This window comes from Myotis nattereri (assembly GCF_964212035.1).
Source record: "Myotis nattereri genome assembly, chromosome: 15".
Lineage (NCBI taxonomy): Eukaryota > Metazoa > Chordata > Mammalia > Chiroptera > Vespertilionidae > Myotis > Myotis nattereri.
This window is the reverse complement of record NC_138090.1, coordinates 30,376,148-30,404,096: the sequence shown is the minus strand read 5'-3', so window position 1 is coordinate 30,404,096 and position 27,949 is coordinate 30,376,148. Positions and strand designations below refer to the sequence as shown.

General features: G+C 43.9%; 1 protein-coding gene across 2 annotated transcripts in view; it reads left to right on the top strand.

The window, feature by feature from the left end:
- Nucleotides 1–27,949, top strand: part of ANKRD11 (ankyrin repeat domain containing 11) — a 269,053-nt gene that overhangs the window by 199,930 nt on the left and 41,174 nt on the right. The window contains exons 4-5 of one of the 2 annotated variants that reach the window (XM_081107778.1): nt 15,234–15,378; nt 27,567–27,705. In XM_081107778.1, the coding sequence (XP_080963904.1) occupies nt 15,292–15,378; nt 27,567–27,705 (226 nt within the window). In that variant the 5' untranslated portion in view covers nt 15,234–15,291. Of the gene's footprint in view, nt 1–15,233; nt 15,379–27,566; nt 27,706–27,949 lie in introns of those variants that run through there. The other variant, XM_081107779.1, reaches the window with a different exon arrangement.

Genomic DNA, 27,949 nt, shown 5'->3' with positions numbered 1-27,949 from the left:
AGGTGGTCTGCATCTTTATAACACAGTTCCCAAAGTGGCTGTTTATCTCTTTTTTGGTGAAATTTCTGTTCATGTCTTTTGTCCATTTTCTAGTTAGATTGTTGTTTACTGTTGCTTTAATTGTTTGTTTATTCTATATACAGGTCCTTGTCTGATTTGTGATTTGCAGATACTTTCTGCTCTGCTGCAGTTTGTCTTTTCACCCTGTAAACTAGGTCTTTCACAGACTAAAGTTTTAAAATTTGTTGAGATCATTTTTTTCTTTCATGCATTATACTTTTAGTGTCATGTCAACTCTTTAGCCGTAGGTCTTGAAGATTTTCTCCTATTTTTTTTCTAAAATTTTTATAGGTCTTCTTAGATTTATACCTAAATATTTCATTTTTATTTAGAGTAAATTGTAAATGGTTTTGTGTTTTTATTTGTTTCCATATGTTTATTGCAGGTTTGTGAAATACAGTGGATTTTTGTGTGTTGATCTGATATTCTGCAATCTTATTGAACTCATAATTTCTAGGAGTTTTTTGATAGGTTTCTTATAATTTTATAGATAGACAATCATGTCATAATCAAATACTGATGTCAGCCCCCTATTTCTGCAGGTTCCATATCTGCAGATTCAATTAACCACGAATTGAAAATATTTGAAAAAAAGTTATGTTGTTTCTGAAGTGTACTATGTAGTTAGGCCTGTCATAGTTGCTGCTTCTGTATTGAACATGTACAGACATTTTTTTTTCTTCTCATTCCCTAAACAATACAGTATAACTTACTATTTACATAGCACTTACTTTGTCTTGGGGTAATGTAGGTAATCTAGAAATGATATACAGGTGGTATACAGGAGGATGTGGGTAGTTTGTGTACAAATACTGTATGCCATTTTGTATAAGGGACTTGAGCATTCATCGATTTTTGGTATCCGTTGAAGGGGTGGGGGTTTCTGGAACCAATTCTCCAGTAGATACTGAAGGTCCACTGTAGAAAGTTTTACTCTTTTATTTCTTCCTTCCCAATCTACATGCCTTTTATTTTATTTTCTTGCCTTATTACTCTGGCTAGTACTTCCAGTGCCATGCCCATTTAGCAGTAGGAGGGGACATCCTTGCTTTATTCCTGATCTTGGGTAGAAAACATTCAGTTTTTTTACTGTAAAGAATGCTGGCTGTATTGAGGATATTCCCCTGTAGTACCCCTATTGTGCCAAGAGTTTTTATCATGAGTTTTGAATTTTGTTAAATACCTTTTCTGCATCAATTGCTATGATTATGTAATTTTTCTTCTTTAGCCTGTTAATATGGTGGATTGAATTGATTGATTTTTGAATGTTAAACCATCCTCACATATTCTATATTTGTTATCACAAGCATAGCTATATTCACCTCTCTAATTGCCTTCTTTACTTGATGATAATATGGCACTCAGCCCATAGTAATAGATCATTCACCCTTTTATCCTGCTCCACAGTGTAGATATGCCACATGACCTGAGCAGCCACTTGTTAGGTAGGCTTTGTGTCCCAGGACCTCTCTAGGTAGCATTGCAGTAAATTGCCCTGTGTCACCTTTTCCTGTCCTTGTTCATGCATCTTGGGGCGGATTTAGCAGTATGATGGCTGGGTTGCAGGGTGAGGTATAAATGATACTGTAGGGTCCTCTACAGCCCCTTCCTTGAGAGCTGTCCCTCTTGTGCACTCACAGCAGAAACGCATGATTGTGCCTGGGCCCTCTTTCTAATCTTTCTCTCCACTTGTGTTTTTGTCTCCTCCTGGTCACCTCTACCAGTTAATTTCTATACAGATTAGCCTTAGAAGATGTCTTGGACTCACCCCTTCTCCATTCAATGCTTCATGGCCATTATTATTTTTAGTTATTCGGTTATGTGCCTTTCAGGAGTATGCCTACATTTATTTCTTTGTCTTTCATCACATTTAGTCTGTATCTTAGTTCCTTCTGTGTAAGACAATTGTTGTTTTTACTGTGTGTTGTTGTTTTTTTCCAGCCCCTCTTTACCTCCCACATTCTAAAGCTATGTGTTTACCTTTAATTTATCAAGGTTTTCGTTTTCATTCTGTTCTACAATTATAGTGGCTTGTGCGTAGGTTAGGTTTACTCCAAATGTTGGTGAGCCTTGTGCTACTACCTCATTATGTCTGCATAGCTACAGTTCTCAACAGGATCACTCACATAGGGTGATGGGGCCACCATCACTTCCTGGAACTGCTGTCACTTGAGGGAGACCAGGCCCGCAACAAGATCAGATAACTAACCTTCCTCTTTCTAAAGGCCTGCCAGAGTATAGCATGTACCACGTTTTGAACATATCCAGCTTTTAAAATTTTATTTATTGTGTAATGTAACATAACACCTAAAAATCCACAAAATGAAAATGTATAATTCACTTAACATGAACACACATGTGTAACCCTTCATGTAGTAACATCTTTTGGTCAGCCTCCTAGTCACGGTGCCCCAGCCCCCATCCTTCTCCAGACTCATGACAATCACATCCTTATTTTTTTTTTAAATATATTTTATTGATGTTTATTTTATTGATGTTTTACAGAGAGGAAGGGAGATAGAGAGTTAGAAACATCGATGAGAGAGAAACATCGATCAGCTGCCTCCTGCACATCTCCTACTGGGGATGCGCCCGCAACCAAGGTACATGCCCTTGACCGGAATCGAACCTGGGACCTTTCAGTCCGCAGGCCGATGCTCTATCCACTGAGCCAAACCGGTTTCGGCTACACATCCTTATTTTTGTTATAGTCTTGTCACCTAAGTCTGCATTCCTAAACACTGTAGTTTAGTGTTTTCGGAAATCTAGTAAGTATATAATGTATTTTTTCTCAACATTATTTGTTAGACTCATTCAGGTTATTTGTTTATTATCACTGATGCAATAGTATTCCATGTCAGGATCACAGGTATCATATTACCAGTGTTGGCTTCTTACAAATATTGCTACATTCTTGTACCTGTTTCCCAGTGCATTTGTGCTTGCATTTCTTGTGTGTGTGTGTGTATGCGTGCGCGTTTGCACTTGCATTTTCTTCTGGATGTGTGCCCAGGATGAAATTGCTGGACTGTAGGATATGTGTATGTTCAGTCTAAGTAGATTGTGCCAGCCTTATTGCATTGGTTCACACTTCCATTAGAGTGTATCAGCTTTGCCCTGGCTAGTGTGGCTTAATTAATTGAGCATTGTCTCATGTACCAAAAGGTCACTGGTTTTATTCCTGGTCAGGGCACATGCCCAGGTTGCGGGTTCTATCCCCAGTCCAGATGAGTGTGTGTGGCAACCAATAGATGTTTCTCTCACTTCCTCTCTCTTTAAAATAAAAACATTTTTAAAAAAGAATGTATCAGTTTCCTTTGTTGTAGGTCTTCTCTTACACCTGATAATCATATTTTGATTTTTGTTTGCATTTACCTGATTGTTAAAGAAGCTGGTAACTTTTCATCTACTTACTGGCCTTGTGGGTTTCCTCTTTTCTGTAGTGCCTAAGCCTTCTGTCCATTTGTGTATTAGATGGTTTGTCTTTTTCATATTGATTTGTAGGACTTATTTATATATATTTTGGATAAGAGCTATTTGTCAGGTGTATGTGTAGGAAATACTCTCTTCTCCTTTGAGGGAAGGTGACCTTTAATGAACAAATTTGTTATTTTCGGAGTGTCAGAATTTTCAGACCTTTCCTTATGGTCAGTGTTTCTTATTAAAAGATCTTTCTTTACCTTGAAGTTGTGAAGCTGCTCTTCTATACTATTATCTAGTAGCTTAATGGCTACTAAATATATTTGTAATCTGTCTGAAACTGCTTTTCTGTATATGGTATAAGAGGGAGTCATGTCTAATTTTTCCATATGAATGTTCATTTGTCCCAAAATCTAATGGACAAAACTGTGTTTCATGCCCTGTGGTCCCTCTGTGGTTATAAGTCAGTGCTCACTTATGGGCACGGGGTTGTTTCTGGCTCTGCTCTGTTGGTCAGCACTATGTCAGCATCATGCTGTTTTAACACTGTTGCTTCAGCTTGTAAATAACTTTGACTTTAATTTCGAGGTTCTTTACTTTCAATTTTAAGTTTATTTGCATTGAGTTCTTTTGTTGTTGTTATTGGTAATCCTCACCCGAGGATGTTTTTCCATTGATTTTTCAGAGAGAGTAGTAAGGGAGTGGGAGAGGCAGAGAGAAAGAGAAACATCTATGTTAGAGAGACCATCGATTGGTTGCCTCCCATATGCACTCTGACCCGGGGCCGGGGATCAAGCCTGCAACAGAGGTATGTGCCCTTGACCAGAATTGAACCCACAACCTTCAGTTCCCAGGCTGGCACTCTATCCACTGAGCCAAACTGGCTAGAGCTCTCGCTACCCCCACCCCCCGACCCCGTGTGTGTGTGTGTGTGTGTGTGTGTGTGTGTGTGTGTGTGTGTGACAATTTGGTTTCTGTGCAGTAGTCATTTTATAACTTTCACATCATTGCTTTTTTGATTTTGGTTCGCCATTTCCTGAATGCAAGTCTTTTAAATGCCCTTGTGCTTGCAGAGGTTCCCCAACTTCTTGAGCTTAAGGATTAGTGAGGACCTCACAAAGCTGTTGTTATGTGCATTATAATTATAGCTTTCAAATTATATTAAAGCATTATCTTAAAAAGTATAACAGAGAAATGTTAAATATTTAGTTCATTAAAAGCATTACATCTATATATATATAAAAGCCTAAGTGACCGTTATGACTGAACAACTGGAATGACCAGTCGACCAGTTGCTATGATGTACACCGATCACCAGGGGGCAGATGCTTAATGCAGGAGCTTCCCCCTGGTGGTCAGTGTGTTCTCACAGTCAACCTCCCGCGGCCCCTCCCCCGGGCCCCGATCGGGAAGCAGGCAGGCCAACCTCCTGCGGTCTCTCTGCCTGGCTGGCCGGCACCCCAATAGGCCTTGATCGCCAGCCAGGCTGAGGGACGCAAGTTGTGCATGAATTTGTGCACTGGGCCTTTAGTATAAATATAAATACACTTACTGAAAGGTAACTATTTTACAAAAGAAATCACAAAAATTATTAGTGGCATTATTTTATATATCTGCAAATCTCTTAATATCTAGCTTAAATAAAAGACAGTTGGACACTGCTGCCTGTATCTGCACTCCATCGTTTGCATTCTGCTGTTTTGTTTAAAGTGTATGAAAAAAATCCAGCTTCTCACTAACATGTAGTGGGAGAGGGGAGATATGGAAACTTTGTCACATGATTATGGATTCTGCTTTGACAGGAGTTGCAGCACAGGCTGTGAAAACCCTGTTGGTTCAGTGTTGGCACTGCAATCCCATTGGTGTGTTCTGCGCATGGATGGGTCTTTCCTGTGTGTAGTTTTATAATATCCCAAATTGGCCATTTGGAAAATTGGTTCACTGAATTATGCAGATCTTCCAAATGTTGACGTTATATTACACATTATTTACAAAATAACCTTTTTATATTACCACTGATCTCATTAAAATGTCTTTAAGCATTGAGCTGCTGTCAAGCTAATGGAGGTGGATACACGTTTTCTAAAATGCAGATTTTACTTGAAAGTTCAAATTTCATTATTGGCCACAACTACTATTAATTTTCCTTGAAGCGATAGGCTCAGTTTCTTCATTTTTGATGAAGTAACTTCCAGATACCTAGTTCTTAATAATAATAGTTTGTCTGAAAGAGTCTTTCATGTAAAACTTGTGTTCCACTGCCAGTTTAGCTTGCCACTCACATATTTGCAGAAGCTTTTCTTCAGGTAAATGTTATGCTTTGATATGCAGCAGAAGTGCTTCACACAATACTTCCATCTTGTCACTGAATATTGGAAGGACAAGAATTCAAGGTTTACAGTTTAATAAAATTTATAATTTTTTAAATCCTCACCTGGTGATATGTTTTATTTTTAATTTTTTTAATTGATATGAAAGAGAGGGAGGGAGAGAGGAAGGAAGGGAGGAAGGGAGAAAGGGAGAAAGGGAGGAAGGGAGGAACATCAGTTGCCTCCCGTATGTGCCCTGACCTGGGATTGAACTTGCAACCTAGATATGTGCTCTGATCAGGAATCGAACCTACAGCCTTTTGATGTATAGGACGACATTCCAACCAACTGAACCACCCTGTCAAGGCTAAAATTCATAATTTTTGCTGCTCTATCGAGGAGAGTCATAGGTAATGGTGGCTATTTTACGGTGATTATGTGATAGCAAGGAGCACAGGGACCGTGAGGAATTTGCGTTCTTCTGGAGCATGGCCATATGCACCTTGAGACAGGCAAGTAGTTCTAGGTATTATTATGAAAACAGTGTTGACCTCATAGGCACCCTGAAAGGGGTCTGATTATCTTCAAAGCCCACAGACAACACTGAGAACTGCTGCACTAGAGGGGGACCTGGGTAGGAAACACCTTAGGGCTGTGCTCTGTCCAGTCTGCCCACCCTTACAGTGTGAAGACATCTGTAGACTAGGGCTGCAATCTGGGCATGACTGAGCTCCAATAAAATTTAGTTCTAATTCATGCAATTTTCATGTGTCACAAAATAGTAATCTTTTTTTTACAATATAATTTTTTTATTGATTTCAGAGAGGAAGGGAAAGGGAGAAAAAGAAACATCAGTAATGAGAGAATCATTGATCAGCTGCCTCCTGCACACCCCCCACTGGGGATCAAGCCCACAACCTGGGCATGTGCCCTTGATGGTAATTGAACCTGGGACCCTTGGGTATGCACGCTGAAGCGCTAGCCACTGAACCAAACCAGCTAGGGTGTGAAATATTGACCTTGATTTTCTTGTCGACATCCCCCAATCCCTGAAGGATTTAAAATATAAACTCATTTTTAGGTCCAATGGAGACGGCTGGCTTTAACCTGAGGCTATAGTCTGCTGACCCCCCTCTGGAGGGGTACAGGCTACAGAGGAGGTTAACGTCACTTTTCTGCATGTTTTTTGAAGCTATCTTCAATTCTTACTCTCATCGACAGTATGGCTGAATTTGGTACTTCAGTGTGGAAATAATTTTCTCAGATCCAGGGCTCTATTGTCATCTGGTATTCATAAAGTTGATGAGAATTCTAATGCAATCTGAATCTCACTCTCTCATGGAGGACCATGGTCCTGCCACCACACTCATGTCCTGTGTGGGTGGGATTTCTAGAGGCCAGGCAAAGTTATGGCTCAGTTCATTTCTGCTGTGTGCCCTCAGATTCTTTCTGTTTAAAGAAGCATGCCCTTGGCTGTTGCTTTTTATTATTTCATTGGTAATGTCTTTGCCTTTGTATGATGGTGGGTTTTGTATTGATTCTCCAGACCTTATGTTTTATCATTTCATTTTATTTATTCACTTTTTAAAATTGATTTTAGCAAAGAGAGGAGGGAGGGAGGGAAAGAGAGAGAGAAGGAGGGAGATTTGTTGTTACACTTATGCATTCATTGGTTGATTCTTATATGTGCCCTGACTGGGGATCATACCTGCAACCTTGGTGTATTGCAGTGGTTCTCAACCTTCTGGCCCGCATGTTGTGACCCAACCATAAAGTTATTTTCGTTGCTACTTCATAACTGTAATGTTGCTACTGTTATGAATTGTAATGTAAATATCTGATAAGCAGGGTGGTCTTAGGTGACCCCTGTGAAAGGGTCATTTGACCACCAAAGGCATCGCGACCCACAGGTTGAGAACCGCTGGTGTATTGGAACAACACTAACCAACTGAACTACCAACTAGGGCCTATCTTATTTTTAAACTAGAGGCCTGGTGCACGATTGGGGCCGGGCAGGGACTGCAGGAGGTCTTCAGGGCGTGTATAGCCCGTCGCCCAGTCACAACTGGCCGGACATTAGCAGCAAGCTAACCTACCAGTCAGAACATCTACCCCCTATGGTCAGTGCGCATTATAGCGACTGGTCTAATGGTTGAACACTTTGTACATTTAGCATATTAGGTTTTTATTATATACTAGAGGCCAAATGCACGAAAATTCGTGCAAGAGTAGGCCTTCCTTCCCCCGGCTGCCGGCACCGCCTTCCCTCCGGCACCTGGGACCCGGGCTTCCCTCCTCTGGCCACCAGCAGGCACCCGGGATCCAGGCTGGCTTCCCTCCGTCACCAGCTTAGTCAGGAAGGATGACGTCCAGTCTAATGAGCATATTACCCTTTTATTGTTATAGATTACAGCTCGGTGCACAGATTTGTACACCAGTGGGGTCCCTTGGCCTGGCCTGAAGGGATCAGTCCAAAACCGGCTCTCTGACATCCCCCAAGGGGTCCCGGATTGCGAGAGGGCACAGGCTAGGCCAAGAGACCCCACCAGTGCAGGATCAGGGCCGGGGAGGGTCCACGGGAGGGCTCCAGGGAGTGTCGGGCCATCTTGCCCAGTCCCAATTGGCTGGATCCCAGCAGCAAGCTAATCTACTGGTCTGAGCGTCTGTCCCCTGGTGGTCAGTGCATGTCATAGCGAATGGTTGAAGGGTCGAATGAACTGTAGGACACTTAGATATTAGGCTTTTATTATATAGGAGGATTTTATTATATAGGAGGACCTTTTATTCTCTTTCCTTGAATTTTTCTACTCTCATGTCAAGATTGCTTCTAATCCTTTGTTTCTCTTTTGTAGCACCCTTCTTTTTTCTGTGTCTGTATCTCCTGCCAGGCAAGTAGGGTTACTTGATGTTCTCTGCATTCTCTGCACTCCTGATGTGCATGCTTGTTCACACTAGTCTTCCTCTCTGGCTGCCTGTCCTCTTCCTGTGGTTGCAGCCCCGCTGGATACGGTGCCCTGGGGCCAGGTGGGTTCCTTGATCACTGGCGTGTGTGGCCTGTACAGGCGGCCAGGGCTGTTGACCCTGCACCCTGTTCCACTGTGCTCTCCGTGGCAGAGATGCTCCAGCTGGCTAGGCCCACAAGTGCCTTTGAGAACTTTCACAGGTTCTGCCTTTTTTTCACTTGGATTCTTGCTCTGATCTACATGAGGCCAGTAAGAATGCCTTCTGATTCCCATTGCTGTTAACTTGACACTTAAGGCAGGATTGGGCTAAAATTCCTAGGATTTTTGCTAAGCTACAGGTATTGCAGTAGTGCCTGTTGCCTTCCTGTATCACGTTTTATCTTGGAGGAGTATCTTTCACATCTGCTGTGTTTCTTGCCCAGAAGGCATTGTGATTATTTGAGATGGTCAACTTAGACTAAGGCCCATGAGTATGTTTATTGGAGTATGGGTGGGGGCTGGGTCTGCTGGCAGTTCTTAAACTTGAAGGCTGTTTAAAGCACCTTTGGGAAGGAACATACCTTGTCATCCTTGTCCAAAGGCCTCTTGTCATATTTGTCCTGTTGGTCCTTTGAACAGTTGTCTCTCCAAGCCCATAGCTGCAGGGCCCCACGGCAGGCGGGAAGGAGAATTTGCCAGGTGGATACCACATGGAGTTTTTGTCGGCTATGGGCCACCTGCAATGTGCATAGGTACAGTGCCGGGAGCCGGTCCATGCTTGCTGTTTCAAGGGACCTGGCATATATGGCATACTGTTCTTAATATGTTTGCTCACCTTCTTGGCACTATGTGTTTTAACCAAGGTCTCTGAGAAAGGTTGTTTCCCCAGGTAGGGATTTTCCCCTGAAGTTAGGGAGGGAATGAAACCTCTTAACTAAGTGCCACGCGGGTAATTAATCACTTTAACTACGAACAATCATGCTTAAGCTACATAATCTTTACTCCCTGGAATGGAGATAAGAAACGCCCTAACCTTTGGAATAGAGATTGATAGGATTGGAATCAACTGGTATAAATACAGATGGAAGAAGACAGAACTTGGAAGACAGAACTGAGAAGACAGAACCTACACACAGAACTTAGAACACAGAACCTACACAGAACCTAGAGACAGAAGAACTTCGCTGGAGAGAACATGGCAAAAGATCCTGGACTGAACCTGACTACAGAAATTGGCAAGAGAACCTGACTAGAACCTGGTGACTGAACCTGGCTGGAGAACCTGGACAGAACCTGGCTGGAGAACCTAGCGAGGGAACATGGCTACAGAACCTGGCTGGAGAACCTGGAGATCCTAGCAAGAGAACATGGACACAGAACCTGGCTGGAGATCCTAACCAGAACTTCGCTGGAGATCCAGAGCAGAACCTCTCTGGAGATCCAGACCAGAACTTGGCTGGAGAACCTGGCTGGATAACCTAGCAAGAGAACATGGACACAGAACTTCGCTGGATATCCAGACCAGAACTTGGCTGGAGATCCTGGTTAGAGATCCTGGCTAGGCTGCTGATCAACTGAACGCTGTCTCTGTGTCATTCCTTCTTCACCGACTCCGTCCACACCTTTGGGGACCCCTGGACCTGCTGGGGTTGGACCCCAGCAGTACAGGGCTGGATGGCCTCTTCCGCCTTGTGTGCCCATTGGTCAGGGGCCTGATTATAGACAGTTGTTGCTTACCTCCAGGCTAAATGAATTTTTGTTTGGGCTCTGACACATACTGCCAGGTAATTGGCAAATTCCAATGTGACTCAGGGAGTTTGGCAAAGTCTCTTTTTAGAAAACTTGTTCCCCTCTTGAGTGCTTTCCTGAAAGATCTTTGTGCCCCTTCCTCACAACCTGCGAATCTGGAACCACTGCCGTTCAGTTTGGAGGTGCAGAAACAGCCTGCATCCAGCAGCTTGTTCCTGCGCAGGAGCTGGTCAGAGGCCAAGGCAGGGCTCAGACCAGCTATGCTATCCTCAACCACCTTCGTACTGTGTTGTAAACATTTCCCAGATGCTCAGCATCAAGTCTACATGTGTCCCAGTGTGTTGTGGAGTGTTTCGTTTTGATGTGGTTTAGAGTGTCCCTGGGTTTACAATAGACTTCTTTTGATACTGCAAGTGAGAATTCAGGCTGCATTTAGCAGTATAGTATGTCTGAGCAGGGAAAGGCAGGTCACCTCCAGAAAGAACATAGCCTTCCATGGGTGGGGCTTGTTGGTCACCCACTTGGTTATGGTCAGCTGTGAAGCAAGTTGATCAGAAAGCCCTAGGGCCTGAGTTTAGACAGCCTTGGAACTGTATAGAAGGGAGGATTGCCAGCCATGAAGACTGTCTCCACTGTGTCAACTGTTGGGTGGTCCCAGATTCTTCCTGGGTTTAACAGTGAATGCCCAGCACTGAGTGAGGAGGCCTGGGCTTCACAGCAGCGTTCTAGAGCCTGGCTCCTGACGTGGGGAGTCAGCTCCTCTAGGCGGCCTCACAGTGTTGACTGGTGGTCCCACTTCATCTATATCATTTTCTTGGCTGGCATGGCCACTTCCTGTAGCTGAGGGAGAGGCTGACCAGGAAGAAAGGCACAAGCTGGTGTGGAGCCCGAGGGACCAGCAGCAGAGCCCCTGGCATAGTCAGGATGATCAAGCAGATGGCCAGGATGACCAAGCATTTGAGCTTTCATTCTCATCTAGTATGTCATGAGAAAATAACAAAATTAGGTTTGGCCAGGGAGTCATGTGAGGTATGGGATGGATTGACTCGTGCATCCAGCTTTCCTACAAATTCATCTGGAATGTGTCGCTGGCAAATCTGAGCTCTCTTTGTCACTAACTGCCTTGATGAACCCTGTTTCAGTGACTGCTCTGAAAGAGATGAGTCTAAGTGTGCTGGGATTCAGCAGGCCCTGAGGAAATAATTGTCATTGTCCTGACTTTCCTGAATATTGAGGTGTTTGTAACAAGCACCATTCCCAAACATGAGAATCCCCAGAGTGAGGTACCTAGGTGATCTCAGCCATCGTTATAAAGGTGGGCTTGAGAAATACATATTACAGAAAACAGTATTCGTGATGACATTCCTACCTCACCTGTGCTCTCCCTAGTCTTTGTGGGAGAGGTGTGGTGGAGCTTTGAGGACAGTGGCCTTTTCAGGAATGAGTGAAGCCCATGGGCCAGGACAGGACATAGAATGCTTGACCATTTGCCAGCATGTAAGGTCCCTCAGGCTGTCCTGTTGAAGTGTGAACCTGCCCGCACTCTGTGATACATCACATGGTGTTAACTGGTTGGATGTTCACAAAATGAAAATACTGGCAAGTGTCTCCTGGTAGCAAGGGACAAGCTGCATGTGGTAGAGCAGTGGTTCTCAACCTTCCTAATGCCACGACCCTTTAATACAGTTCCTCATGTTGTGGTGACCCCCAACCATAAAATTATTTTCATTGCTACCTCATAACTTAATTTTGCTACTGTTATGAATCGTAATGTAAATATCTGATATGCAGGATGTATTTAGGCGACCCCTGTGAAAGGGTCGTTCGTCTCCCAAAGGGGTTGCGACCCACAGGTTGAGAACCGCTGTGGTAGAGGCTCATGTGCCAAAAAGTTTAAGTCAGAGGAATTGGACCCAAAGACTTGCACCTTGAGGTTTCATTGTTTTAATTTTAATATTAACAATGACAACTGTGATAGCTTTGCACTAGTGGACTACTTCATGGTTACACAGTACTCAGAAGTGATTGGTACACCTTTGAGGGCCATCACTTTGTGGGCTCAACCTGTCATCTCCGTCACTGGTTCTGGGCCATGGTGAGCAGAGCTCCTTCTCAGTGTAGCTGGGTGTCACCTCAGAACTCAGCCTAGCTGTAATGCCCATCTGTAAAACACCTCACCTTCCAGTTTTTGAGGATACTTGGAACATGGAAGAAATCCTGAATGAGGAAGCTCAGAACTCATATCACCACTTTTTCTGGCCCTGCAGCTTCAGTGGTTGTTTTTAAAGATAATTAGGCTTTGGCGGTTGGGAGCAGTTGTTCTGGAAACATCCTATTCTCTTCGTGGTGTCTGGTAGCCATTGTACTGCCTTTCCCAGGGGAGGGAGGGAAATGGGAGAAGGAGGCAGATCTTTTCAGGTTAGTTCAGGGGCCTGAAAACTCCACTTTGAATAGAGAGACCATCCAGCAGAGCCAGTTCAGGGACACTGATTGAAATCAGTTATTTGAAGAATGAAGTGACTTTCTCTGTGCTCTCCTGGTTGAGATGCTGTGAAGTGGGCTATGAGATCTGGGTCCAGAAACTGTGGGGTCCATATTGTGGCCACATGTGGGCGGTTCTGGGTGTTTCCTTCACCTTCTCCACAGACTCACATGTGTTCACATCCAGGAGCTGGAGGGTTGAATATCCCATGATTACTTTGCTCAGTTTTTCCATCATGAGAGCAGGCAGTCAGGATTTTTAAAAAATTTAACTTCCAGATAATCTTTAAATTTCTACTGAAACATTGCTGATGAGTTCCCAAACAGTGGTGAGTTTCAACAGTTATCACTGAATTAGGCTCTGGGATGCCATTCCTCCAGGCTGAGATGTTCCGGTTCCATAATGAAAAATTGGAGGGGAATTTAGAATTCATAGTTTCAAATAGATATAGAAAATGTCATTTCTGGCCTTAGCCATCAGAGCACGTGGCTGGAAATACCCTGCTCATCTGCATTGTGTGCTGGGAAAGGAAGGCAATAAAATTGGTCAGCCGTGCCCCTCTCTCTCCCCAGAATAAATTCAGGTGTGTTCGTAAGTCAGGTAAACACCAAAGGGATACTTTTTGAAATTTATCAGTTAATATAAAAATAAGACAGGATCTCTAGAAGGCATGGTGAAGGGCATATTGCTCTTTAGCATACAGGGAGCAGGAAAAGTAGGGTATACTGCCACTTACAGAATGCTTTTGAACATGTCTTTCAAAAGCTACACATCATACATAATAGAAGCTGTTTAATTCCAGGTGATTAATTATAAAAATTACTCATCCGAAATGGATAAGCACAAAGGTGTGTGACTGGGAAAAGGAAATGAAACAGTGCATTTGATTTGGTTTGTATAAAGGGTTTTCTACCTCTGACAATGAGAAAATGCATTAAAAGGAAGGCAGTGACTTTTAGAAAGATGGAATAGATATAACAACACTCCCCCTTTCCCCCCGGGTTCCTCTTGCTCTGTGCAGCTGAAAATCTGGGTGTGATGTATGGAACAAGCGTAAGAGGACTGGGAAATAGAGAGAGAGCCGGCCTATATTGTAGGAATGTTCATGTCAAGCATGTCTAGTTAGGTCATGTGGCCACAGGTGGAGATGTGAAAGGAAGTTGATTCTTCACACAGGTCCCAGTGAGAGGTTACTGTGTGCCATGCAGAGCAACTGGGGAGAGCATTGGGGTGGTCAGGAGCAGAATACAGAAGTGAGAGAGGGATCTAGGCCAGATCTTTGTTGGAGTTTCCGTAGGAAGGCAAAGGGCACTGTGTCAACAATTTAGGATTGACTAATTTGAATAATTCCGCAAAGTGTATGCTGGTCTGTATTGCCTAGTGGCTGGGTTGATTTACCTTAGGGGAAATAATTAGCCTGTGTGTAAGTAAGATAGGGGCTGATTGGTAGTTTTTTGTGTGAAAGGCACATCTACTTCAGGAGCCCTTTACTTGTCTCTAAGAAAGAGCTAGTCCTGGGAGGGGCAGTCTCTCCTAGACAGCAAACTTTTTAAGGTATCAATACATCAGGAAATAAAAGCATGATGAATACAACATGTTTTCTGGGATTTCCTGGAAAATAAAGGGGCCGAGGCCTCGGGCTCATGTGCAGGGTCTGGCTTAGTATGTAGGACCCTGGACATTTTCTGGAAACTCCTTCAGAGGCGTCACATTACTACCTCCTGAACATTTTATTCAGAAGTTGGTGAACTTTCTGGAAAGAATAGTGATTCTCACCTAAACTGTCTGGGGGGCAGTGTGAGAATGGAGCTGCTTTTCTTGGGTGGTGAGTGGTGTTGAGGCTATGGCGGACAAGATCTGTAGACCTAAGGGGCAGGTACTGCACCTTTGGTGTGACCATGCCTGTGTGGGAGGGAGTGGCGGGTGGGATGGTACCTAACTCTGAAGAGCAGTGCCATAGCTGCTGGAACCCAGCATGCAGTCAGATTCAGGTATTGGCCACTACTGACCAGAAGCGTGGCCATCACCTTTGCTGGTTGGTCCTTTCTACAGCTGAGAAATGCTTGCTTGCCCCACCATGTTGTCAATTATGTATCGTAGACACTTTTTCTGCTGGTGTTTACCACCTGGGTACATTCTAAGTGGTCTCTTCCTGGGTGCTGGTCAGAAGAGCTGGTTACGTTCTTTTGATTCAATCTGTTACATGAGTTTGCGATTGCCTGGGTTTTGTTTTTCACCAAATTTTAACCTTCTTCCCCTCTTTTGAAGCAGACGGTTGATGATGAAGCAATGGCCGTATAAATGAAGATCAAGTGAGGGGTGAAGAACGATGCCCAAGGGTGGGTGTTCTAAAACACCACAGCAAGAAGAATTTTCTCTCAGCAACGACATGGTGGAGAAACAAACAGGGAAAAAGGTAACACTTGGCCTAGCTCTTCTCTTCTCCTCCTCCTTGCCGCCTGCTCTTCCTCCTCCTGGTCTTTCTCTCACCCTTACCTTTCTTTCCCCTTTACCCTCTTCTCCTTTTCTCATCCTCACCCCATCTGATCCTTGTCCTACTCTCCTCCTCACATTCACATATCCTCAGCACATTCACCGTGTCTAAACAGGGATAAGGGCGGAGAATGTCATCTTGCCTGTTCTGGTTGTCTGTCTCTGTGTCATGTGTTTTCTTGTTGGGCCTCCTCGGCAGCCAGCAGTGGAGGAGGTATTGTTGGGTGGGTGGATGTGGAGAACATTGATCTTGCCAAAGAGGTCTTGCTTTCTTTTTAGGATGTTTAATGTTTGGGGTACCAAAGTAAGTCTTTAAATAATAGTTTTATGTTTAAGATAACCTCGATTTGGCCCCACACTTCTGTACTCTAGGACCACTGGATTCCTGTCATGGTTTCAATAAGACCAAATCTGACATTTAACCATATTTGAGTTATCCTGATTAATACCACTGCTGGATAATTTAAATTTCAATTTGGCTTGTTCTCAGTGTGAGTAGGAAAATGGGATGCAATTCTAAAATTCTTGTATCTTACTAATGTGCTGTTACCACTGGGCTCTGGGGTGCACACTTCCTTTTCTGCAGTGTGAGGCTGCCCAGTGAACATGGATTTGGAATCAGACAGAAAGAGGTTAAGCTCATAATTTCCATGTGTGTCTTTATGACTATGAACAAGTCAGTTATCTGCCCTGAGATTCAGTTTTCTTTTCTCTACAGTTGGAATAAAAGCATCTTGTGCAGTTTTGGTGAAGTGCGGTAACAGTGCTGGCTTGCCCATGGGTGATACCACCCTACCATCACCATTTTTTAATCCTGATGTTTCTTGGCTCCTTTCCCTCTCTCCCTGGATGCCCATGTGGCAGGCCATCCACACTAAATAGTCTGACTCTCGGCCCCTGGCATCAGTGCTCAAGGGTTACCTCTCGAAGTCCAGTTACCAGTCTTTCAAGCTACTTCTCCCTGCCCTCACATCAGCCCCGCTATATCCTGACACTTGGGAATGAACAGAAGCTCTGGGGCAGCTGCTTGCCCACTCTCTGCTGGTGCTTCCTGCTGTTGCATTAGTTCATGCCAATGTATCTGATAACACCCTGGGTTTGGTAAAGAGTGAGGTTAGCATCTTTTCCACATGAGCAGATTAGTGGAACCATGTATTCATTTAGTTGAGGTTTAAAGTGTAGTTCAACCCGGCCAGTGTGGCTCAATGGCTGAGTATTGAGCTAGGAACCATGAGGTCACGGTTCGATTCCCAGTTCGATGCCTGGGTTGTGGGCTCTATCCCTGGTGTGGGGCGTGCAGGAGGCAGCTGATCGATGATTCTCTCTCATCATTGCTGTTTCTATCTCTTGCTACCTTTCCCTTCCTCTATGAAATCAATAAAGATATATATTTTTTAAATAAAGTGAAGTAGTTCATGAGCATAGATGTGCTAACATGTTCATTTGACCAAGCAGGTCTCTAAGCCCCTGATGTCTGGGCAGTTGTGTCCATGCATTTTGTACCACTTGCTCTGCTCCCAGTCCTTCGTGCTGCACACATTAACAGGTCGGAGCTGCGGTATGGAACTTTGGGCAGGCTGATGCTTGAGCTTGATCTGAGCACACGTGAGGATGTGCATGTATCTGTGAGGCCTATGGACAGTCTGGGTTCACCTTGGGATGGACGAGTGCTGCTGTGCCCATGAGGAGATGCAGCCAGTGGGGCAGTGTGCCCTGGGCAGCATAACTCCCAATCTGTGGCCAAGAGTCCCAATTGTTGGGACACTTGGACATTGAATAGGCCAAACCACCCTTGATAGTTCCCAGGTTTCTGTATGGATTTTTCTTGCAAGAGGATTTCCTAGCTGTGGGCATAGGATGAGGAAGAGGCCCACTTACGACTTGCTCTTGGGCCAGAGGCCCATACAGCCCTGCCCACCTGCTTTCTCTGCCTCCAAACTGGGTCCTCAGGAGCTCCAGACTGCTATTCCCTCTGGCCCGGGTTTTCCACAATGTGGAATTGCAGCTGGGCCTGCCCAGAAGGGCTTCTTGCCCAAAGCCAAATTGGAAGAGTCAGCGTCTCCTTGGAGATGGCAGCTGCCTGCGCTCTTGTGGGTACCTGATCCAGGGCCTTTTGGCAGGCATCCTGCTAACCTTCTAACACGGGGCTTGTTCTGGGATGGTTTGCACTGTTTTCCTTTCCTTGAGGAGAAAGATGCAAGTGGACTGAACTGGCTCTGGTGTGGTTGATATGAGCATCGTGTACACATATGCCTCAGGACATGTGTGGATTTGCTTTGGTATTTTTCTCAGTAAGGTAGCTTCGTACTTTTTTTTGAAAAAAACCACCCAAGAGAAAGCCAGAAATTTTCCTCATAGAGGCTGACAAATTCTAACACTGAAGATGCCACATAATGGAGCCAGGCACTCTGTACTCTAGGAACTTACTCAGCCTAAATGGCAATTCAAAATAGAATTATTGGGAAGATGTACTTGGTGGCAGCTGTGACTTGAAAGTGCTGTACCTGAGGGCCCAAGAATCGTGGGATGGCAGAGCCCAGGGACACAGAGCTGCCGGTTCTGCTGTTGACGCATGGCTGAATTTGTTCTGTTTTCTTTTCTCTCATAAACTCTGTTTTCTTCAGATATTGATCCATGTTACCAAAAGAAACATATTTTTAGATTCTTGCAAAAGAATCGTGATATAAGTGATACATTTGTGAACAGTGGAAAAAGGGCCCACAACAATGGCAGGAGTCTGATGCTGTATTTGGTGGTTTCCTGGTGTTCTTTTGGCACAGGGTCTTCTGCATGGACTCTTTGGGCAACATAGTCAGCTGCATTGCAGACAGGCTCTTCCTTAGGGCCTCCTCAGGATCCCACCCAGGAAATGCTCTGTCCCTGCAGCAGACTCCAGAATATCAAAACATCCAAGCTGGAAGGAGCCTGAGAAGGAACCAATAAGCCCCTCTGTGGATGAGGGTATTCTGTGCAGAGAAGCCAAGGGCTGCTGTGGTGTCTGAAGCCATCCAGCAAGAAATTAGGCCCTGACTCCCAGGCTGGGGCCTTCCCACACGAAACCTTCTTTCCATCTCATGCTTGATCCTTCTCCCTTGTCACACACTGCTCAGAGAGGAGACTGCACAACAACTCAGGGTTACTCCAGGTTTATGTGGTAGTAAAGTTCATTTTCTTTTGTGCTAGATAAGTGGTTCTTAAAGTGTTTTCTCATACCAGCACTATCAGCATCACCTGGGAACCTTTTAGGAATGCACAAAAAATCAGAAAGGCTAAGGCCTGCCCTCTGTTTTAACAAGTCCTTCAAGGATGTGGTGAGTGCTCTGTCAGAACAGTGCGTGTACTGTGCATACCACAAGCTGTAGCATCCAGTATTCCCTTCACATTGTTCTTAGAGGAAATCCTAAAGTCTTGTCTGTAGAGGTTATCCAGCCATGGGCAAACCAGATCAGGCCCGTTTGAAATGAATAAAACTAAAAAAAAAAAAAAAAAAAAAAAGACCGTACCTTTTTATGTAATGATGTTTACTTTGAATTTATATTAGTTCACACAAACACTCCATCCATGCTTTTGTTCCGGCCCTCCGGTCCAGTTTAAGAACCCATTGTGGCCCTCGAGTCAAAAAGTTTGCCCACCCCTGGGTTATACTCAGCCTCCCTGAAGGTCAGCAGGCCCACCTCTCCCTGAGGGATGGGACCTAGCTCTAGAAGTGGCCTTGTCAGTGCTGTGAGTGGGAGTGCTGTAACCCTGTGATCCGCCCCCTTTCATCCAAGAGGAGTAATTTCAGTAGTGACCTCAGTTTTTTGTTCTTGATTTCTTTAAGAGAGAGAGAGAGAGAGAGGGAGAGAGAGAGAGAGAGAGAGAGAGACACACACACACGCTAAGGAAGAAACATCAAATCAGTTGACTCCCATACACGCCCAGACTGGGGGTCGAACCAGCAACCTTTTGGTGTACAGGACAATGCTCCAACCAACCGAGCACCCAGCCAGGGTTTGACCTCAATTTTGAAGCTAGAAGGGGCATGGTTGAAGTGGCCTCGGCTTGTAACTGCTTCGTACTGTGGTTTTATGGCAGTTCTTGGACATGGCCTGTCATGAGCAAGGAAGCATCCCTGAAAGGAGTCACTCACACACGTTTGTTTTTTCATATGCCAGGTTTATTAGGGGAGTCCTCCCCAGTAACCCAATAGAGTTGCATTCAAGTTACACACAGAGAAGGGGGGCTTACACGATAGAAGCAAGCAAAGCAATCGTCTGGTGCAAAGTCCTGGTCACTGGCCGCATCTGCAGATGGAGACATGGGTCTTGGTCTCAAGCCAGGCCCCTATAGTGGTGGCACATATCTGGTGGAGTGGAATTCTGGCAGGGCTCTGGGTATGATCCTTGGTACAGCCAAGCTGGAGCATTGAATAGTTAGAGTTCTGAGTTCTTATAGCCCACAGTGGATGGAGTGCACTCATATCGGTGTCCAGATGGAGTCCTTATCAGAGTGTTCAGACTTGTGATTTTTTTGATGTTCTGGGCCATCCAAAGGATGTTCCTGTTATACCCCATTACCTCAGTCTTGACATAGCACTTGATATGACTGTCATGGCTGACATTGACTCCATATTGGGTTGTCAAAAGTGTTCAGAAAGTCTGCTCAGCTCTTGCTCTATACAAGGCCATAATAAACAGAATCTGCAGGGCCACAGGTCTCCATGCTTGTTCCTTTGACACTGAGGAGCCCTGGGAGCACCTGGTTCCACAAATCCAAAAGAAATTGGTTGAAGAAAGAGTAGGATGTTATGTCCTTATAATGGAATCACAGAAAGAATGATGATGGGTCCCGTTTTCTTGGATCCCAGACCCCTGAGAGTGTCAAATCTTTTCATGCTTCAGATAGGCCTTCTGATGACAGTGAAATCTCCAGCAAAGTCAGGTTATTGTCACAGATGGATTCCTGCAATCTCTATCATCTGGAGCAGTGGTCGCCAACCAGTGGTCCGTGAGGTCCGAAAGGTTGGCGACCACTGACCTGGAGAGTCTTAGCTGTTGGGGTTTCTGTTTGTCTATCTGTCTCTCTGTTTTGTGAGGGCAGAGAGAGAAATAGAGAAAAACCACAGACGATATGAGATGGGCCAAGGTCCTCTTCTGTGCCCAGACTGGTCCTGGAATTGGGAGTTATTTACAGGTTTCTGCTCACTTAGCCACAAGGGCTTCCCCAACTGCTGATTCAAATTGAGTAGCATCAGCCTACCCTGCACCCTTTCTGCTCTCTGTACTAAATGATCCTTCTATGTAGCATTTGCTCCCCTTTGACACACCTGCATTTGCTTGTCATACGATCTCTCCCCATCATAATAAGTAAGCTCTTGGGAGGAGCCTTTTTGTGTTCTCACAATGCTTTATTACTAGGCATTACTGTGCAAATGCTGACACCCTCAGATGCTCAAATCAGATTTCACAAGTGAAGGCAGGTTAGGCCTTTGAGAAATAAGGGACACAGTTTGGAAAGGAAGGAGTGAAGCTGTCTTTCCTTGCAGAGGACATGATCATCTACATAGAAAATCTTAAGAAACCTACACAAAAGATCCAAGAACTAAGAAGTGAGCTTGGCAAGGTTGCACAATACACAGCCAGTATGCAGAGTATATTTCTAAATGCTGTTAGTGAACAATCAGCTATTAAAATTTAAAAATACACTTACAGTAGTGTCAGAATATGGATTCTTTTTTTAAAAATGTTCTTTTTATTGATTTATTTAGAGAGGAGGGGAGAAGTATATAGAAAGAGAAATGTCAATGAGAGAGAAACATCTATTGGCTGCCTCCGGCAGGCTCCCTACCGGGGATCAAGTCTGCAACCTGGGCATGTGGCCAGACCGGGAATCAAACCGCAGCCGGGCAAAATATGGATTCTTAAGGAATAAATTTGGCGAAAGATGTGCAAGACTTGTACCCTGAAAGCTACAAAACATTGCTGAGAGAAATTAGGCAGACCTAATCAAATGGAGAATTATACCATACTCATTTGTCAGAAAAATCTCAATATTATTTAGATACCATCCTCCCCAAATTGATCTATATATTCAGCATATTAGCCACTCAAAATTCTTGTAAGCTTTTAGGTAGAAATTGATAAGCTGATTCCAAAGTTCATATGGAAATTCAAAGGACCTAGAATAACCAAAAGCACTTTGAACAGAAGAAAAATGTTGGAGGATATAACAGTCTGATTTCAGTCCTTACTATAGAGCAATGATTTTCAATCCTTTCATCTCATGGCACACATAAAACTAATGACTAATCTTCTGCGGCACATCAAAAAGTATTGTTTTTGCCAATTTGACCAAAAAAAGAGGTATAATTTTCAATCATTCATAGATGGTTATCGTGTTAGTTATTACCACTTTTTTTCATCCTTACCTGAGGATATGTGTGTGTGTGTGTTTTTTTTAATTACTGATTTCAGAGAGTGAGAGACATCAATCTGTTGCCTCTTGTATGTGCCCCAACTGGGGATCGAATCCACAGCCTCGCTATATGCCCTAACCATGAATTGAACTTGCAACCTTTTGGTATATAAGACGATGCTCCAACCAACTGAGCCACCTGACCAGGGCAGTTATTTTTTCATTTGATAGTTGTGAGAAATGCTGACCTGTCTGAATTCAAATAATAGACTCGGAGACATGAAGTATGGCAAAAACAAGACTTTTAATACAGTCTTGCAAGAGCAGGTGTCTGATTGAACAGGCACACACAGAGCAGTGATCACAGGGTATTTATCCCTAGGGTGTGTGAGTTCTTCCTCCTGTTCCTCATTGGCTGAGTACTATGGGTTAATAGTTTTCCTCATAGGTCGCGTGGGTCTTATGTCTCCTATTGGATTATTTAAAAAAGTGGGCTGAGGCCTTTTCTAGTTGTCTCCACCTCCTGTTGTCTAGGTGGATCTTCCTGGAAAATGTGCTATTGGTCATGTACACAGTTTTTTGTTCTTATAACCTCTCCTCCCCTCCCTATATTCTGTTTGCCCTGGGAAAATTCAGTAACTGTTTCCATTAAAAGTTGACTCTGCTGAAGATGGATCACGAGGCCTATTTCCTATAATAATAAGGGAAAAGAAGTCAGTGCCCCTGACTGGATAGTTAGATATTGCATATTTTAAAAACTCTTACGCACACTGGTTGAAAATCACTGCTGTAGAGTTATAATAATAAGATAGTGTGGTATTAGCCTAGGACAGGCATATCAATGAGGGGAACATAGAGACCCACACACACGAATGGTCAATTCTTTTCAGCAAAGATACTGAGGCAACTCAGTTGGGAAAGGGTAGTCTTTTCAACAAATGGAGGTGGAACAATTGGATTGACATATTTATGCTGTTTTTAGTGGCTAATATAATTTTGTTCCTATTGGATTCTTTTGCTGTTGGCCATTTATAGATTATTAACCATAGTTAAGGTAGTTTCAGGGTGAATGTACCAAGTGGACCATGACTATCCTCTAAACAGTACTACACTTTTCTTTTCTCTGTGTGGAAAGCATGGTGTGTTGGGGAATTACAAGCCAGCCTGCCTTTCTTTGTACATGATATGCGTGGAGTCCTCCCTCTCATCACCCCACCTCAAATTTATTGTGAAGGATACTATGAGAAGGGCCAACCAGGTCACCATCTGGTTGTCCTATTCAGCTGTTACCACCCTGGTGGTTTTTATGGCATATCAAAGTCTGACACGGAAGTGGCTGATTAGGATGAATTCAATGTTTTAGGTATTCTTTTACCATTTGCGAAATGAAAACATGTTGTAATGTGTACAGTTGGTTCCTATTGTGATTCCTATTATACTAGTGAGGAAAGCTCCACTCTGCCCCAGCCCAGCTGCTCAGCAAGGTTCTGAACTCAGGTCTTTCCAGAGAGCTGTGTTCCTGCTGTACGGCTCAGGGCTGAGCCCCTACCGCACTCCAGGTGCAGTGCAGGTGTTTGCTTTTCCCTGTACAGCTAGTATGATGAGGAGCTGCGATTTTAAAACCTTTGGAACTTTTTTAGTAACATATCAGTGCATATCATATATTACAGTTTATTTTTAAAACCTGGCATAGCCTCCATCCAGATCAACACATAGCAGCATTGTCAGTCTCCTGGGAGACTTTCTGTGCAATCTGTAGCACTTCTGACCAAAGTGACCTCTGTTCTGACATCTATCACTGTAGATAAGTTTTTGCTGTTGGGATTTACATGAGAACTCTTGTTCAACGTTACATCTGATTTACAGGCTTTTTCTTAGCAGCAGTTCTCTTCCTTTGTTGCTGTGTAGTATTCCATTGTATGAATGTTCAGCAACTTATTTATCCATTTCTCCTGTAAACATTTGCATTCTTTTTAGTTTGGAATATAGCAGAGTAATGACATAAAGACATGTACATTGTTTTTCCCCCCAGTGGTTTAATAATTTGTCAAAATTAATTGTATCAGTTCTGCAGTCTCGAAAGCTGTGAGAGTTCAGATTAACTCACATTTTTGCTAACACTTGGTGTCCGTTTAAATTTAGTCATGCTGGTGGGTATGTAGGAGTATCCTGTGGTTTTATTTGTATTTTTCTGTTGTTTTCCAGTCATGAAGATGTCCTCCTGTACTATCTTCTAAAAGCTTTCAGTCTGAGGTTCATCTGGAATTATTGTTTTGTGGTACAAGTTAAGGGTCAAGGTTATTTTCTTCCCTATGGATGTTCACATGGTCATTGTCACTAAAAAGACCTCCTCTCCCCCCATGTGTTGTAGCAGAGGCTTTGTCACCAGCTAGGTGGGGTTCCAATTTGTGCTCTTTGTTCCAAACCTTTGGTCCTTGGTCCAGGACCACCTGTTGTGATGACCGTAATTTTATAGTCTTGATCTCTGGTAGTTTAGTTGGCTGAACTTTGATGTTTTTCTGGGTTATCTTTACTATTTTTGACCTTTGGCTTTTCTATGTGCATTTGGAATAAGCTGATTCCCCCCCCCCCCCCCCAAAAAAAAATGCCTGCTGGGGTTTTAACTGTATTGCTTTAAATATAAAGATTAATGGGGAGAATTGCCAGGTTAACAATGTGAGTTCACTTATCATAAACATATTCCTCCATTTTTATGTCTTTTTTTCTCTCTCAGTAATGTTTTCTAACTGTTTATATAGGGGGCTTGAACATCTTTTGTTAGATTCATTTCTTTGTATTTGATGTCTTTTGATATTTTGGTATCATTTCCTAATTGTAGGAAATAAAAATAAATTCCAATATCTAACAACTTCTTTAATTTATGTACTAATTTTCTATTTAATTATATATTCCTTTGGATTTTTCAGGTATACAGTCAGTCATTTTAAAATTAATACTTTGTTATCCTTTGGGGTGGGGGTTGGGGGAAAGGAATTGAGCCAAATCTAGTTCCAGAGGGGATTTTATTTTTGTGGTCTAGAAGTGCATGATGTGATTACTCATGCATCAGTATTGTTTTCCTAGAGGTGTCATGGAAGTTATCTATGTTGTTACATGTAACCATGTGTGTCTTTTTATTGTAGAATATTCCATTTATGACTACACTAGAATAAATGTATCCATTTGCCTTTTAAGGGGCAATTGTGTTGTTTCATTATTTTACTATCATGAATAAACTGCTATGAACATCACCGTGCCATTTGTGAACATGTGCACTAATTTCATTAACTTTATGAGAAACTCTCCAAGTGGCTTTGCCATTTGAGTCCCATCAGCAACAACTCAAGTTCTTGTTTTTCTGCCACACCCTTGTCAACATTTGATACTGTTAGTCTTCTTTATTTTAGCCATTCTAGTGGGATTATTTAGATCTTGTGGTTTTAATTTGAATTTTCCTAATGCAGAGAACACCTTTCCACATGTTAATTGGCTATATGGATATTTTCTTTTACAAAGTACATATTCATGTCTTTTGCTCATTTAAAAAAAAGAAGGTTTGCTTCTCAATAGATGAGGTGATTATAGGTAACCTTGCCTAGATACATCCCCCCTCATTCCTCCTCAGGACAACACCCAATCTTCTGCACTTGAGCAGAAGGTTCCTGGACCCCCTTTGTCAGGTAGAGGACTGTCCCTTCTTATGTGCTGAGACTTCATGTAAGAATTAATGTAGACTTTTATCACAGGCCTTTTTCTGCAGCTATTGAAATGATCATGTGATTTTATTTTCTTCAGGTGGTGAATTACGTTGATCTTTTTATTTCTTGCATTCCTGAATACTTTATTATTTGTAATATATCTATAGATCAGATTCACCAACTGGGCCAGGAGTTTTCTTTTTTTTAAAAAAAAAAAAAAATATTTTATTGATTTTTTACAGAGAGGAAGGGAGAGAGATAGAGAGTTAGAAACATCGATGAGAGAGAAACATCAATCAGCTGCCTCCTGCACATCTCCTACTGGGGATATGCCCACAACCCAGGTACATGCCCTTGACCGGAATCGAACCTGGGACCTCTCAGTCTGCAGGCCGACGCTCTATCCACTGAGCCAAACCGGTTTCGGCACCAGGAGTTTTCTTAGTAGGCAGGTGTTTATTACAGTTTGGGGTTTTTGCTAATGGGTTCCATTCTTCCAGTTCTGTGGTGGCAGGTACAGGTAGTGACAGGTGTGGCTGTATCCTGACATCTCAGGTACACAGTAGGGTGAGATGGCATGTCTAGCATCTGTTAGGCTCTATCTTCCAGGGGTCCTTCCTCATCCCAGCAGTATTGCCCATAGCTCAGGCTCTGCCTGGTGGCCTCTCTCTGTACTCCAGATGCCCTCAGAGCTGGCAGCATGTTCTGGCAGAGATCTCCCTGGTCAATTGAGGATGTCTCTCATCTGCTAAGGTTGGTGGATGCTGTGGCTGAATGATCAAGCTGGAGGATCATTTGGGCCACAGGAGGAGGGAATTCAGTTATGTTTGGTGCAGGAGGTAGCGTCTCCTGGGAATACCCCCACCTCTTAAGGTGCTGTCCACTGAGGGGTTGGGTTCAGGGTGTCCACCTGCTGCAGACAGCAAAGCAGGGGCTCCTCTTGCCACAAGGTGCCCATTTCATTCACACACACAGACACACACACTGCTTTTTGGGATCAGACCACCCTATGCTCATGTGACCTCACCTCATATGGTACAGCACTGCATGGTGAGCGGCTGAATTTACATGCCCAACGAGCACTGAGATCTCCATTTATCATCTTGAGGTGGGCACTGTCTTCCATTCTACAGATGATGACATCAAGGCAGACACATTGCTAGACTTGCACAGGGTTGGCCAGCTTGTCAGGGTGGGCTGGAACTTGGGCTTGCTAGTACTTACCCTGCAGGACAAACCAGCCCAGAGACTAGTGCAAGGAAGGGGGTGATGAGGATAGACGTGTCCTGCCGCCTCTCCTGCTAGCTCTTGCTTTGGAGTGGGTCATCTGCACTCAGGTTTACAGATGTGGGCTCTGCTCTGAGATTGATGCTCTGCAGGATTTGTCCTGAAAACAGCTTCACAGTGTCACAAGCCTGTAGTGGTGCCAAAGACAGCATGAGCACTGGGGGTCATGTGAGGCCATGTGGAACTATGCAGAGGATGTCAGACAGGGAAGGAGGAGAACCCAGTCCATTCACAGGAAGGGAGGAGTGCAGTCTCTTGGGGGATGGACACACTCCTGTATGGTGGGAGGCCCAGGCAGGTTGAAAATCAAGACACCACCTGTCCACACACCTTTTTAAGGCTCTTGCACCTGGATCTTTTCCCTGGGAAAATGGGTTCGGGCAACTGTGTCTCTGTATGCTCTGCTTTCTTCATACTCAAGATAATACTTGTTAGCCGTAATTTCTCAAGACTCCTCTGGTTCAGGACAAGAAATGGGGCCATGTTTGATCATGGACAGGGCTCAACGGCAGCTCTGGTCTGTGAGGGGCCTAATGGGTGAGCGTGGCTGTCTGCCTTATAAGAGGAAGACCGAGGAAGCCAATAGGCACACCTAATTCTGGCGGGCAGGAAGGGCTGTTAATTACCCAAATAAGAGATTTGCTTTAACTGGCACATAAATGAGACCATAGTGGATGTGAAGATTTGAGACTAATTTGTAAATGATATCTGAAGTGTCACTTTCTTTTTCTAGGATAAAGATAAAGTTTCTCTAACCAAGACCCCAAAGCTGGACCGCAGTGATGGAGGGAAGGAGGTGAGAGAGAGAGCAACCAAACGGAAGCTGCCCTTCACTGTGGGGGCCAATGGAGAGCAGAAGGACTCAGACACAGGTACCAGGAGCCCAGCGCCGCCTCTGTCCCTCCTGTTGTCTCCTGTCCCCTGGCTCCTTCCTGACTGCCTCCAGGTCATCCTCACTTGAACCCTTCCCATATCATATCTGCCAACTCTTCTCCCATCCTCAGGGGTCTGCTGACAACAGGCTCCACCTGGGAGGTGGCCCCAAACCCATTCTAGGAGTCCTACTGCAGTCCTGGGGGGTGACCCAGAGCAAGGCCTCACAGCTTCTTCTCTTTA